Source organism: Cygnus olor, chromosome 29 (genome assembly GCF_009769625.2).
Source record: "Cygnus olor isolate bCygOlo1 chromosome 29, bCygOlo1.pri.v2, whole genome shotgun sequence".
NCBI lineage: Eukaryota > Metazoa > Chordata > Aves > Anseriformes > Anatidae > Cygnus > Cygnus olor.
In genome coordinates this window covers 1603602-1616855 of record NC_049197.1, presented here as the reverse complement: position 1 = coordinate 1616855, position 13254 = coordinate 1603602, and the positions used below count along the sequence as shown (strand labels likewise).

Genomic DNA, 13254 nt, shown 5'->3' with positions numbered 1-13254 from the left:
AGCCTCGTGGCGCTGCATTGGTCTTCTCCCCGCTGTGTTATTGCCGGGGAATTTTTTGTGCTTGTCTCGGTGCCCGTCAGCTGGGATCGGGGAGTCTCCTTGGGAGGGTCCCAGCTGCACTCAGTGTGTCCTGGGGCTGTTTGTCTGTCTGCAGCCAGGTCCTCAGACGTCGGCGATCCCCGTCCCCAATGTCACAGCAAGGTCTGGTTTGCCTGGGGTCTGCACCCCACGGGGCTGCTCCCTCCACTTTCCCCTTTTCCAAGGAGAAGGCTTGCGCTTGTAGTCACAAGCAGGTGATGCTCAGCTTTCTCACCACGAGGGCCGGTTTATGATCTCAGTGCTGAAAATCCCCTAAAGGGAGGAGAATAAAAAGTCATCCTCCGGGAGCCAGGGAGAGAGGAGGAGAAGCTGGAAAGAGAAAGGGGAATTTCCCGACTCCGTGGGACCATGGGCGAGGGCCGTGGGTGCGCCAGGAGGGAGATGGTGCCTGCAGCCCTCCTCCGCTTTCCCGAACAGATGGCGGGACTCGAAACCGAGCAGCGTCCCCAGTGCCCCAAAGGTGGAATTTTTCTTATTCCCTTATTCCCCACCCCGGCAGCCCTTGTGCAACGCCGGCCGCCGGGCCCCGTGCTGACGCTGGAGGCTGGCCGAGAGGCAAAGCGGGAGCACGAGAGGGAAGGAGGAGCAGCGGCCGGCCGGGAAAACGGCACCTGGCAGCGTCTGGGCTTCGGGGGCTGGCTGGGGAGCGTCTGCTCCCCGGGGGCTCGAAGTGCCCGCTGGAAGCAGCCGGCGTCCCCTGTAATTAGGGCAGGCTGGGACGGCGGCGGGGGCCGAGCAGCTGGAGAGCCCTCTCTGAAATCTGTGACAGCATCGCTTTGGTTAGCCACGGCTCGGCTGCGTCGGGGGGACACGACCTGCTCGGCGGGGGGCAGCCGGAGCTGGGGGCACTGCAGCCGCTGGGGCTGCTCTGCTTGGCTCCAAGACCCGCGATTCAAAGCCCCGCTGCTTGCTCATTGCTTTGTTTTCTGTCTCAAGCTTTCCTCCCCTCCGGTTCCCGGGCAAACCCACGTGCCGTAGGAGATGTGTGCTTCCCGACCAGCCCGTGGCATCCCGTTACCCTCCCACTGCAGTTTGTGCTCCCATCGCACTGAGTTTTGGCTGTGTCACCGCTCGTCCTGTCCCATCCCCGCTGGCTGATAACACCCCCAAGGGTTTGGCAGCCGCTCAAACCACCCCGTCTCCCGCTGACGAATGTGCTCAGGGCTCAGCGGTGGGAGCTGGGATCTGGGGGACATCGGGGGGCACCGGTTTGGGAGAGGCAACGGGGCTGAATTCGGCTTTGCTCCTGCAGCTGCAAAGGTGAACCGGTGCAGAGCGATCCTGGGCACCCTTGGCAGCTGAGCAGGGTCTCAGCACGCCGTGGGGCTGCTCAGGGAGGATTCCTGCCCTCGATGCTTGTGCCTCATCCCCGTGATGTTAAACACAGAAGCGCTGCTGCTTCTGCTGCTCAGCCCTCGTCTAGCTGCAAGCCACTGCTGCTGCAAGGGGCATTTCTGCTTCTCGCTGTCCCACCGAGATCCTGAATGCCACCCCGCTCTGAGAGCCATGCCAGGCAGGCTGTCACAGGGCGAGGGAAAAGCCCCGGGGCTTTTTGCACCCCTGGGGCCGGACGAGTGTCCCCGTGCTCAGCTGGGACAGGCAGAAGCACCCGCCGTGCAAGCTCAGATGAAAGGCTTGAACGACATCCAGCGAGCGCGCTTCGTGCCTGATGTTTGCCAAACTTCATTTTTGGCTGCTGTTCGGCTGCCCCTTCCCTCACCCGACGGGCCGAGTCCCTGCTTTGGCTGTGTCCTCGCCCGGCCGCCGCATCCCCCTGCGCTCGGTAACCCCAGCACAACCCCTGGTGTCGGCTGTGGCTTTCCCTGCTGTCCTTGTGGTGTCTGCAGAGAGGTCCCGCGTCTGTCCAGCAGCGATGAGCAGATGTTATCTCAGCCTCCGCGTGGGCTTGGGGTCAGGGCAGCCCACAAGCGCTCTGCTCGTGCCAGGAGCCTGGGGCTGGATGCCTCCGGCTCGGCGCTGGGGAAGGGATTGGACCTGGGGCGATCTTTAGGGGAAGGTGCAGGCAGGCAGGGGCATGCGGGGCCGCATCCATCCTCCTGAGCACACAAATGAGATGCTAATCCTTTTTCCCAGGAACTTTATAGAGCAGGCAAGCCGCTCCCGCGCTGACATCCTCACCCGTGTGCTGCTAACGCTTCTCCCTCCCCAAAGCAAGGTGTGCTCGGGGTTTGCTGCTCCCTGGCGTCACCTGGAACAATTTCCCCAGCCGTGCCAGGACGTTTCCCAATCCCTTGATGCCAGGCTCTGTCGCGGCTTGCACCAGCACCGCCGTGTCAGTGCGCTGGCTCGCGCCGCCCTCGCTCGCAAGGCAGGCTGGAAGGGACTCGCAACCCCACTTTATCTGATTTTTCAATTTGCCTGCAGGGCTTCCTTTGGGTTTTAGTCTCCTGTGGGCTCCGGCAAGTCCTATCAGAGCATTAAACACCCAAACAGGGACCTGCTGCCAGCTGGGGCTACGGCCCCTCTCCGTCACCATCGCTGGCAGTTTTGCAGTGGGTTCAGAGCCCCCAGCGTGGTCGGCCAAGCCTCGATGCAACCAAAACCCTGGGATGGACGGGAATCAGTGCTTCATTGTGCAGACCCTGTACGGGGAAATCTGTCTGCCTTAGGGGACAGGACCAGGGAGCACGAACCTCGCCGGCGTTCGTTCCCCTGCGGAAGCGATGCTCTGGGAGATGCTCTTGCTTTTCAGAAGCTCCCACCAGAGCGAGAAATGCTGCTGCCTCGGCGTTTCTCCCAGCAGGCACTGGAAACAAATCCATTCTGCCAGCCCTTTAAAAGCAAAGGTTTCCTGCATCAAGCGTTTAAATAGGGCTGATTGCAACAGGGTCATACCGAAGCCCCGGTCACCCTGTAATTGCTCGTGAGGGAGGCGGCGTGAGCTCCTTCTCTGACGGGCCAGGCAGCCAGGTATTGCTGACCCGTCCTCATCCTCCCCTCCCAATTCCTCTTCCTCCCCTCCCAATTCCTCCTCCTCCGTTTTGGGTGCTGGGGTGAGCATGGGAGACCCAGGCGGGACCCAATCTCGGCTCTGTCCTCACCCCCAGCCCCACGAGCCGCTCTCCCCTGCCCTCCCCTTCCTCTGTCAAGGATTTTCCCTCGTTGCACGCAGCACCCGGATGGATCCGACGTTTTTCCAATCGCAGCTGGGACGGGAGGTGGCAAGCTCCCAGATTCCCTCCCAGCAGCCGGGCTGTCCCCTGCAGCGCTGACCGTAGCGCTCCGGTCACGGGAGCGACCTTTGGCCCGAGCCTCCCAGATCTTTAAATCCCCGCGGAGGTTGGGCGAGTTCGAAAATGTATTGGAAAAACGCTGTCGGCTAAACGCGGCAGAAGGAAGGGGCCGGGAACTGCAAACAGCTCCTTGCAGCCTCCAGCCCCGCCGCCTTCCCCAACCCCTCCTTCCGAATTCCACCCCAGCTCGCCCCACGCCACGTCTCCGCGGAGGGCAGAAAGCCTCCCGTCATCAGATAAGGTGCTTGTTTTTTTTTCTGCTAATGACCGGGTGTAAGGCTAATAGCGTCTCCACCAAGGGGCATCGCTATTTTAGGACCCGCGGGTTGGGAGCATTAAGTCCCCGGTGGGACTCGGTGTGAGGACGGATGGTTGCGACCCCCACGGGATGATTGTGGCTCTCTGTTGTTTTTCTGACCCTCTGGGGGTATTCAGATCTTTAAGCTCCTTGCAAAGGCAACTTTGGAGCCCAAATTGCCTTGGGGGGGTGCTCCCATCCCTAGCTAAATGGGAGAAGCTTGGCGTAGTGGCTTCGGTTCCCTCGGCTGCTGACGAAGGCTGCCCCCCGTAATATAAACAATATGTGGGTTTATTTATACATCCCTTTAGCTTAAAAATACTCGTGATGTTGCCGAAGTGCTGCCGGACACCCAGACTGACTGCTGCAGCGTGGTGGCCCGGTGGATGCTGCACGGTGCCGCCGCATCGGGCTCCCTCTGTTGTCAGCAGCCGAAAGCGGCGCAGGAGCCGGCTGAACCCACTGGCCCGCGTCTTGCAGAACCAAGATTTCTTCCACCCAAAAGCACAGAGCAAACAGGAGGGTTGCACTCGAGCAAGCACGTGGCAGCGCTGCCGCGACCTCGCTGCACCCGGTCCTCACCTAGAAGCACCCGAGCGGGCTGGAAACGGCGCCGGCCTCGTAGCTGGGAGCCGTGACCTGGCAGGCGAGGGCAGGAGCAGGATGGGGTGACGGGGGTTCAGAGGCGGATTAGCGACGTGGCAGGGATGCTGCTGGCCGCAGTGGTCCTGGGCTGCTTCAATCTCGTTTTCCCAGCACCTGTTTGTAACGCTCCTCTTTCGTCCCATCCCTGCAGTCATCCTGACGGACGAGGAGGTCCAGAGGAAGCGCGAGATGATACTGAAGCGCAAGGAGGAGGAGGCGCTGAAGGAGAGCCTGAAGCCCAAGCTCTCGGAGGAGCAGCAGAAAGTCATCGACATCCTCCTGGAGGCCCACCACAAGACCTACGACCCCACGTACTCCGACTTCACCAAGTTTCGGGTAGGTGAGGGGAGCGCCAGCCCCAATTCCCGTGCACAGCACCAGCAACCCCAAGCGGTTCCAGCAGCCCCAAGCGGTTCCCACCAACTGCACCTGACCGGTTTCATCCCGTGATCTCTCCTTGGTCATCAAAAAAGTCCCGGTGCAAAAATCTCGATGCTGCAGGCGAGCCCCGTTCCTCACGTCCCGCGCTCTCTCTTCCAGCCCCCGGTGAGAACCAGGTCCAGCAGCAGGGTGGCGGCGCGGTCCTCCTCCATGCTCACCCAGGACTTCTCCTCGGAGGACTCCACCGACGCCTTCGGCTCCGATGCCTTCAGCACGTTCCCCGGTACCGCTCTCACCTCCCCGTGGGGGCTCGGGGTTCCCGTGTGCTACTGGGGGTGGAAGGGGAACGGGTATTTCGAAGTCTGGCCAAGGGTAAAACGCTTGTCTTACTTCTCCTGGGAAACACATTTATCTCAAAGAGCCTCCCGGGGGTGTTCAGAGGGCTTTTTGTGAGCTGAAAGCACTAAGTGCTTGGCTGGATCGTGGCCCTCTGTGCGCCTCATCCCTCCGGGGTAAGGGGAGCGCGAGGGCGAGCGCTGGGCTGCGTCGCTGCTTTGACTTGCTCACAGCACGGGAAAGGCGTTGAAGGTCCCCTGCAGGAGTCCCGCAGCTGGCGTGCGACCAGATTGCTCTCCCGGCCCCACTCCTCACGCCCTGCTCTCTCAACCCAGCACAAAGAGCCCCTGGCAGGACGGACACCGCTCCTGCTTCGGGCTGGCGCCGCTCCCTGTGCCCGTGACATCTCCGTCCTCTGACCCTCTCCAGAGTCCGTGGAGCCCCCGATGTTTTCAAACCTGGTCCTGTCCGAGGAGAACGACGAGAGCTCCTCCATGAACATCGAGTTCTCCCACCTCTCCATGCTCCCGCACTTGGCCGACCTGGTCAGCTACAGCATCCAGAAGGTGATCGGCTTTGCCAAAATGATCCCGGGATTCAGGTGAGGTTTTTGTTCCCAGACGCGGCGTCTGTGGTGGTTTTCTGCCCTCAGGAATTCCGTCCCACTCATTTTTCTCTGTCTCATCTCCAGGGCTCTGTCCCCTTCCCAGCTCTGTTCGTACCTTCGTGTTTTCTTTCTCTCCTCCTTCCTGGGGTTAATCCTTTTCTATCTTTAGCCAGATTCACCCGAGCCGTGTGAGCAAAATGCTTGAGCTCCCGAGAAAGATGCTCAAGGCTCTGCGAGCGGTACCCCTCCTGGTTTGGGGGGGACCTCAGATCCCCTTTAACTCCAGCCCAGTGAGAGTCAGGCTGGTGCCCGGGGCGCTGGGTGCTGCCCCTCATTAAATGTAGCTGCAGAAACACCCGCTGCTTAATTACCCAGAAATTTGGGGTGAGGGAGAAGCTGGGGTGCCCCCGGCAAGGAGATGGGGTTACCACCAGGACCCGGGTGCGTGCCGCTGGTCGCGGCCAGCTCTCACCTCGCCCTCTTGCTGCCGTGCAGGGATCTGACCGCAGAGGACCAGATCGCCCTGCTGAAATCCAGCGCCATCGAGGTGATCATGCTGCGCTCAAACCAGTCCTTCACCCTCGAGGACATGTCGTGGACCTGCGGCAGCGCTGACTTCAAGTACAAAGTCAGCGACGTCACCCAGGGTGAGGACGCTGCCGGGCCTCCTCCTGCTTGCTGCAGGCCAGGAGACATCACCTGGGGGCCAGCGGGGGGGACAGGGGGTGCAGATGCTGCTTATGGACTTTAAATCTCTGCCTGCGCTTGGAAGAGCCTTAGAGTAACCCGGGGATGCCGGGATCCTTGGTGCAAGGGCAGAGATCCCAAAGCAAGATCCCAAGGAAACCAGGCAGAGCGCTGGGAGCAGGCACAGGGAGCTGGGAGCTGAGGGCAGGAGCGAGAGCTGCTCGCGGCGTGCTCGGGGCGCCTGGTGGGGTTTGTGACGTTCCCGCAGGACGTGGGGCATCCGGAGGTGATAAGGAGGTGATACGCCTGTGGGCTGATTGTCTTTATGGCTTTCAAAATAACCTGCTCCCTGATCTCCTGCTGAGGAGAAAAGTGCGATCAGAAAAAAAAAAAGAAAAAAACAAACAAACAAACAATGTTTGAAGCTGTGTCAGAAGTCCTCTTCCACCGTCCTGCTCCCTTTGCTGCGCTGAAGGAGGAGCTGCAGAGCTCCCCGCTCGTCCCCCAGCTGCCAGAACCGGGCTCTGGTCCTGGGGCTCCGTGCTAACGGCTCCTCTCTCCCCAGCCGGCCACAGCATGGACCTGCTCGAGCCGCTCGTGAAATTCCAGGTCGGCTTGAAGAAGCTGAACCTTCACGAAGAAGAGCACGTGCTGCTCATGGCCATCTGCATCCTGTCCCCAGGTAGGACGGCGCTCCAGCTCCCAGCTCCCCAAACCTGCCAGGTCTGGGCTGCGTCAATGCCCCCCACCCCCCCTCAAAAAAAAAAAACAAAAAACGCCCCCCATCCCCTCCTCACCCTTCGTCGTCGGCGTTTCCCTAGATCGCCCCGGCGTGCAGGACACCTCGCTGGTGGAGGCCATCCAGGATCGCCTCTCGGACATCCTGCAGACCTACATCCGCTGCCGGCACCCGCCGCCCGGCAGCCGCCTGCTCTACGCCAAGATGATCCAGAAGCTGGCCGACCTGCGCAGCCTCAACGAGGAGCACTCCAAGCAGTACCGCTGCCTCTCCTTCCAGCCCGAGCACAGCATGCAGCTCACGCCGCTGGTGCTCGAGGTCTTCGGCAACGAGATCTCTTGACTCCCGCCGCCGCGGGCCGGGGCGCCCACGAGTAAAGGGATAAGTCAGCCTGGCTTCCCTGGGGAGCCCGGGCACGAGGTCGGACACGGAGGGTTTGGTTTCACACTACTGCAGCTCCTGCTTTGGCTCATCCACGGCGGCCGAGGTTTGCTCGCTGCAGAGCGGTCACGGACCAAAATCTGCGCGTTTTTTTCCCCCCCCCACCACCACCTCCACCAGCGGCTTTTCCGCTCGCGTGCCCCCCGCGAGAGCTGACTTATCCCTTTCTGGATGTTTTTGAGGCTAGGCCGCCTCGAACCACTTCTTTCTGACCTGAGAAGTCGGGCTGCTTGGGAGGAGAAGCTGGGGGTTTTGCACATCCGTGGCGCCGGGGAGCTGCTGGCGCCGGCTCCTGCTCCCCTCCGGGACCCGAGGGACCCGCGCGCTCGCCCCGCTTCCCGAAGGGCGATGCCGACGGGACGGCACACCCCAAATCTCCGCGGGGAAACGCTGCGGCCGTGCTAAAAGCACTCCTCCGAGAGGCAAAATGGGGAGAAAAACCGCGTCTGGGAGCATCCAGCCGAGCTGCGATGCGCGTTCCTAACACTACTGCCTGCCCGGGGGGAGCGGAGCTGTTGGGGGGGCCTCCTGCAGCCCCCTCCCCGTCCCGTGTCACCCCCTCTGCTGCAGCTCGTGGCAGGGCTGGGCTCTCCGACCACCCGCGGGCTAACGAGGCATCGCCTTAACGATGGAGGTGGGGGCTCGGAGGGGGCACGCTGAGGTTTCCCGTGCACCCATACTGGGACTTCTGAGGCTGCCTGGGGCACCCCGTCCCCTGCTGTCCCCCCCCTGCCGGGGTGGCCCTTCGGGTGGGGACAGCGGGAGGGCAGCTCAGGGACCCCGGAGGCGCCCGAAACACGGAGCAGAGGCGGAGGAGAGCGGGGGGAGCCTCGGTCCCAGCGGGCCCCTCAGCAGCGAGACCCAACCACGGCCGCCCCTCCGCGGGACACCGGGGGCTGGCCCCCAGGGACAGCGGTGCCACCGGCGCGGGGACGGGCGGCCGTGCACTTTATGGGGGGGGGGGACAGGGACACGACACCGGGTCGGTTGCTGCAGCCGCCGCCGCCGCCACGTGCTGCTCTGTGCAAATAAATATCGCTTGGGAACGGCGCCCGGGCTGGTTTTTGGGGCTGTCTGTCTCTGTCTGTCCGTCCGTCTGTCCGTGCAGCACCGCTCCCGTCCGTCTGTCTGGGTTTGTGTCAGCGTGGGGCTGCTGGAGGCGTCCGTGTGTCCGGCCGGGCTGTCCGTGTGCCCACCCGTGTGCAGGTGTGGCTGTCTGTGTGTCCGTCTGTCCCCGTGTCCTTCCACGTCCCCGTGTCCCCATAGCTCTCCTTCCATGTCCCCCATTCTCCGTCCTTCTGTGTCCCTGTGCCCCATGCTCCCCGTGTCCCCCCCATGTCCCCCCTGTGTCCCCATGTTCATTTTGTGTCCATGCCCCTCATACGCCCCCCCCTCATGTCCTAGTGTCCGTGTCCCCCCATGTCCCCATGTCCGTGTCCCTGTGCCCCATGCTCCCCATATCCCCCCCCACGTCCCCCCGTGTCCACGTCCCTGTGCCCCATGCTCCCCGTGTCCCCCCCATGTCCCAGTGCCCGTGCCCCCCATGGTCCCCCCATGTCCCCGTGTCCATTCTCCCTGTGTCCGTGCCCCCATGCTCACGTCCCCCCCTCATGTCCCAGTGTCCGTGTCCCATGGTGTCCCCCCGTGTCCGTTCTCCCCATGTCTGTGATCCCTGTGTCCCCCCGTGTCCCCCCGTGTCCCCCAATGTCCCCCCCATGTCCCCCCCAATGTCCCCCCATGTCCTCCCCCATGTCCCCCCATGCCCCCCGTGTCCTCCCCATGTCCCCCAATGTCCCCGTGTCCCCCAATGTCCCCCAATGTCCCCCCTTGCCCCTCCATGTCCCCCCCGTGTCCCCCCCATATCCCCGCCTCCCTTCCGCCCCCCCCCGCGGCTCTGCGCACGCGCAGTAGCAGGAGGCGGGAGCCCCCCCCCCCCCAAACCACTTGACGCATGCGCGGGGCGGCAGGGCGGGGGGACTTGGGGCGCGGCTCAGCGCATGCGCAGAGCAGCAGGGCGTTGCTAGGGGGCGGGGGCGTGACCGCGGACGAGGCCGGCGCATGCGCGGTTAGAAAGGGGGCGGGGGGGGGTTGGGCGGGGCTCAGGTGGGCGGGAGAGGGCGCGTGCGCAGTCAGCGAGGCGGCGTCGCGCGTGCGCAGTCGGGGGGGGCCGGGGGCGGGCCGCGCACGCGCAGTGATGCGCCGCGCCGCGCGGGCTCTTCCCGTCATGGCCGCCGCCGGTACCGGGAGCGGGGCCGGGCTCAAGCGGCCTCGGCCCGGCCCCGCGCCGCGCATCGGCACCCACGACGGCACCTTCCACTGCGACGAGGTGCTGGCGTGCTGCCTGCTGCGCCTGCTGCCCCGATACCGGGTACGGCCCGACCCGGCCCGGCCCCCCCCCCAGGCTCCGTGAGGGAGCCGGGGCCGCCCCCGCCCGCCCGGGCCCAGACGGTGTCGCCGTTTGGGCCCCGGCCCCCTGTGGGGACCGCGGTCGTAGCGCGGGGCCGCCCTGGGGTCTCCCCGGGGACCCCTCGGGGGCCGTGGGGACACCTGGGGGCCACCCTCGGGGTCTTTGGGGCCGCCCTGGGGTCCCCCAGCCCCCCCTTGGTGTCCTGGGGGCCTCCCTGGGGTCCCCGGGGTCCCCTCGGGGTTCTTGGGACCACTTGGGGGCCACCCTGGGGTCCCCTCCCCCACTTTGTGTCCTTGGGACCACCCCAGGACCACCTGGGGCTCCTAGTGTCCCCTCAGTGCCCTTGGTCCCACTGGGAGGCCACCCTGGGGTCCCCCATCCTCCCCTCAGTGTCCTTGAGACCACCTGGGGGCCACCCTTGGGTCCCCTGTCCCCCCTCGGTGTCTTTGGGACCACCCCGGTGTCCTCTCAGTGTCCTTGGAACCACCTGGGGGCCTCCCTGGGGTCCCATGCCCCCCCTTGCTGTCCTTGGTTCTACCTGGGGGCGATCCTTGGGGTCCCTTGTCCCCCCTTCGGTTTCCTTGGGGCCACCCTGGGGTCCCCCATCCCACCTCAGTGTTCATGCTCCCACTTGGGGGCCACCCAGGGGTCCCCGGTCTTCCCTTAGGGTCTCTGGGTTCACCAGGGGCTACGTTCAGGGTCTCTGATCTCACCTGGCGGCCCCCCTGGGGTCCCCCGTCCCCACTCGGTGTCCTTGGTCCCACCTGGGGGCCACCCTGGGGGCCACCCTCCATGTCCTTGGGACCGCCCTGGGGTCCCCAGCTTCACCCGGGGGCTGCAGTCGGGGTCTCCGATCTCACCTGGTGCCCACCCTGGGGTCCCCACTCCCCCCATAGTCCCCCCCCGAGCCTCACCCCGTGCCCCCGCAGGACGCGGAGGTGGTGCGCACCCGGGACCCCGAGCTCCTGGCCGAGTGCGACGTGGTGGTGGACGTTGGGGGCGAGTACGACCCCGAGAGGCACCGCTACGACCATCACCAGAGGTGAGCCCCCCACCCCCACGCTGGGCTCCCCGGTTACGGGGGGGGGCCCTTGGGGCTGACCCCGCTGCCCTCGCAGGTCCTTCGCCCAGTCCATGCACAGCCTCCAGCCCAGCAAGCCCTGGACCACGAAGCTGAGCAGCGCCGGCTTGGTTTACTGCCACTTCGGCACCCAAATCCTCGCCAACCTCCTGGGGCAGCCGGAGGACGGCCCCGTGGTGACGGCGCTCTACGATAAGGTACGGGGCGGGGGGCTCCCACCCGCCAGCTTTCCCCGCAGCTTCCCCTTCAGGGGTGACCCCATAAAAGAGGGGGCCGCTTCCTCCCAGCGCCTGGTGCTTGCTGCGGGCGGGGCTGACCCCCCCCGTCCCTCCCCCCCTCCCCACCTCATCCCCAGCTCTACGAGAATTTCGTGGAGGAGATCGACGCCGTCGACAACGGCGTGGCGCAGACGGACGGGGAGCCCCGCTACGCCCTCACCACCCACCTCAGCGCCCGCGTGGGCCGCCTGAACCCCCGCTGGAACGACCCCGACCAGGACACCGAGGTGGGGGCGGGGAGACGTCGGGGGGTGGGGACACGGGGGGGGGGGGGGTGTTCCTCGGGGCCACTGCCGACCCCCTCTGCGTCCCCAGGCGGGGTTCAGGCGGGCGCTGGAGCTGGTCGGGGGCGAGTTCCTGGACAGGCTGGACTACTACCACCGCGCCTGGCTGCCCGCGCGGGCGCTTGTGGAGGAGGCCATCCGGCGGCGCTTTGAGGTGCTCCCGGGGCTGCTTTGGGGGGGGGGGGCAGAATGGTGGGGCTGAGCCCCGGGGCCGCGGGAGGCCGCGTGCCCTCGCTGTGAGCCTCCCCGCACAGCCCCGTAGCCGGGGGGCATGGCCCTGCGCCCCCTGCACCCCATATCCCTGCGCCCCCTGCACCCCGTATCCCTGCGCCCCCTGCACCCCGTATCCCTGCGCCCCTGCCCCCTGTATCCCTGCCCCCCATAGCCCTGCGCCCCACATCCCTGCACCCCCTGCACCCAATATCCTTGCACCCATATCCCTGCCCCCCGTATCCCTGCGCCCCGTATCCCTGCGCCTCTTGCACCCTATATCCCTGCGCCCTATATCCTTGCCCCCCCTGCACCCCATAGCCCTGCGCCTCCTGCGCCCCGTTTCCACGCACGTGACCCCCAGCACCCCACCGTCTGCTCGCACCCACCCCGTACACCCTCGTATCCGTGACCGCGCACCTCCCCGCGCCCCAGCACCGCTCCCTGCGCACCCCAAAATTCCCCTCTATGTCCCCCCCCCCCGCCCCTTAACTGTGCCGGGACCGGGCCGGGGGGGGGGGGGCGGCTCTGCCCTCCAGGCGGAGGGAGGGAAACCGAGGCACGCAGCGGTGCTGGGGGCCGCGTGGGCAGGAGACCCCCCCCCCCGCCCCCGCTCCCCCTCCCGGTGCCGCGGCGCCGTCACACCGTGGTCCCCCTGCAGGTGGACGCGAGCGGGGTGCTGCTGGAGCTCCCGCAGGGCGGCTGCCCCTGGAAGGAGCACCTCTTCGGCCTGGAGGAGGAGCTGGACCTGCCCGACCCCCTGCAGCTGGTGCTGTTCCCCGACCGCGGCGGGCAGTGGCGGGTGCAGAGCGTCCCGGCGGGGCCGCACACCTTCGAGAGCCGGTGAGCCCCGTGCCGCGGCGTGCCCCGTGCGGCCCCCGCCAGGAGGGGACGGGATTCACCCCGTTATTGCCCTTTTTTTTTTTTTTTTTTTTTTTTCCCCTTCCCCCCCCCCCCCCCCCCACCTCCGTGCAGCCTTCCCCTCCCCGAGCCGTGGCGGGGGATCCGCGACGAGGCGCTGTCGCAGCTCGCCGGCGTCCCCGGCTGCGTCTTCGTGCACGCCAGCGGCTTCATCGGCGGCAACCGCACGCGGGACGGGGCGCTGGAGATGGCCCGCAGGACGCTGGCGCTGCGGCGAGGGGCAGGAGAGCAAAGCGGATGAGTTCCCCGGCAGGGGGCACCCCGAAAAGAACCCCCCCCCCCCCGCCCCGGACTGCCGCGGGGGCAGAGCGGGGTCGCAGCCGGACGCTGAAGCAGCGGCGCTGGGGTTTTACTGGTCCCAGTTACGGCGTTGGATTGGTGCGAGCGCAGGGACCTGACCGAGAGGATTTTAGGATCCAGCGCTCCGAAGCTTGCCCCCATTCCTGTTACGCACCTGCTGCCCACGGGTTCCCAGCCCCAGCCCCAGTAAAAACCAGTGCGGTCCCATCACCGTTGCTGCCCTGGCAGCCGGGGGTTGGTGGTGGGCGCCCCAGGGAGCGGGGGGGGGGGGGGCACGGTGGGGCTG

The 13254-nt window shown here is 65.8% G+C and overlaps 2 protein-coding genes across 7 annotated transcripts in view; both read left to right on the top strand.

The window, feature by feature from the left end:
• The window catches only part of VDR (vitamin D receptor), a 36901-nt gene extending 28351 nt beyond the window's left edge, over window positions 1-8550 (top strand). For all 5 annotated transcript variants that reach the window (XM_040539410.1, XM_040539411.1, XM_040539412.1 and 2 more), the window contains 6 exons: window positions 4448-4632; window positions 4837-4960; window positions 5443-5614; window positions 6116-6267; window positions 6873-6989; window positions 7129-8550. In XM_040539410.1, coding sequence (XP_040395344.1) covers window positions 4448-4632; window positions 4837-4960; window positions 5443-5614; window positions 6116-6267; window positions 6873-6989; window positions 7129-7388 — 1010 coding nt within the window. In that variant the 3' untranslated portion in view covers window positions 7389-8550. The remainder of the gene's footprint in view (window positions 1-4447; window positions 4633-4836; window positions 4961-5442; window positions 5615-6115; window positions 6268-6872; window positions 6990-7128) is intronic.
• A 1104-nt stretch (window positions 8551-9654) lies between these two features.
• On the top strand, window positions 9655-13175 carry MYG1 (MYG1 exonuclease). 2 transcript variants are annotated; one of them, XM_040539408.1, is made up of 7 exons: window positions 9658-9855; window positions 10824-10936; window positions 11013-11172; window positions 11331-11480; window positions 11569-11691; window positions 12409-12590; window positions 12723-13175. In XM_040539408.1, the coding sequence occupies exons 1-7, from the start codon at window positions 9682-9684 to the stop codon at window positions 12907-12909; spliced, it is 1089 nt and encodes a 362-aa protein (XP_040395342.1). In that variant the 5' UTR covers window positions 9658-9681; the 3' UTR covers window positions 12910-13175. The 2 variants fall into 2 exon arrangements, with proteins under 2 accessions (XP_040395343.1, XP_040395342.1); XM_040539409.1 differs by lacking the exon at window positions 11331-11480 and having other exon boundaries at window positions 9655-9855.
• The last annotated feature ends 79 nt before the right edge of the window (window positions 13176-13254 follow it).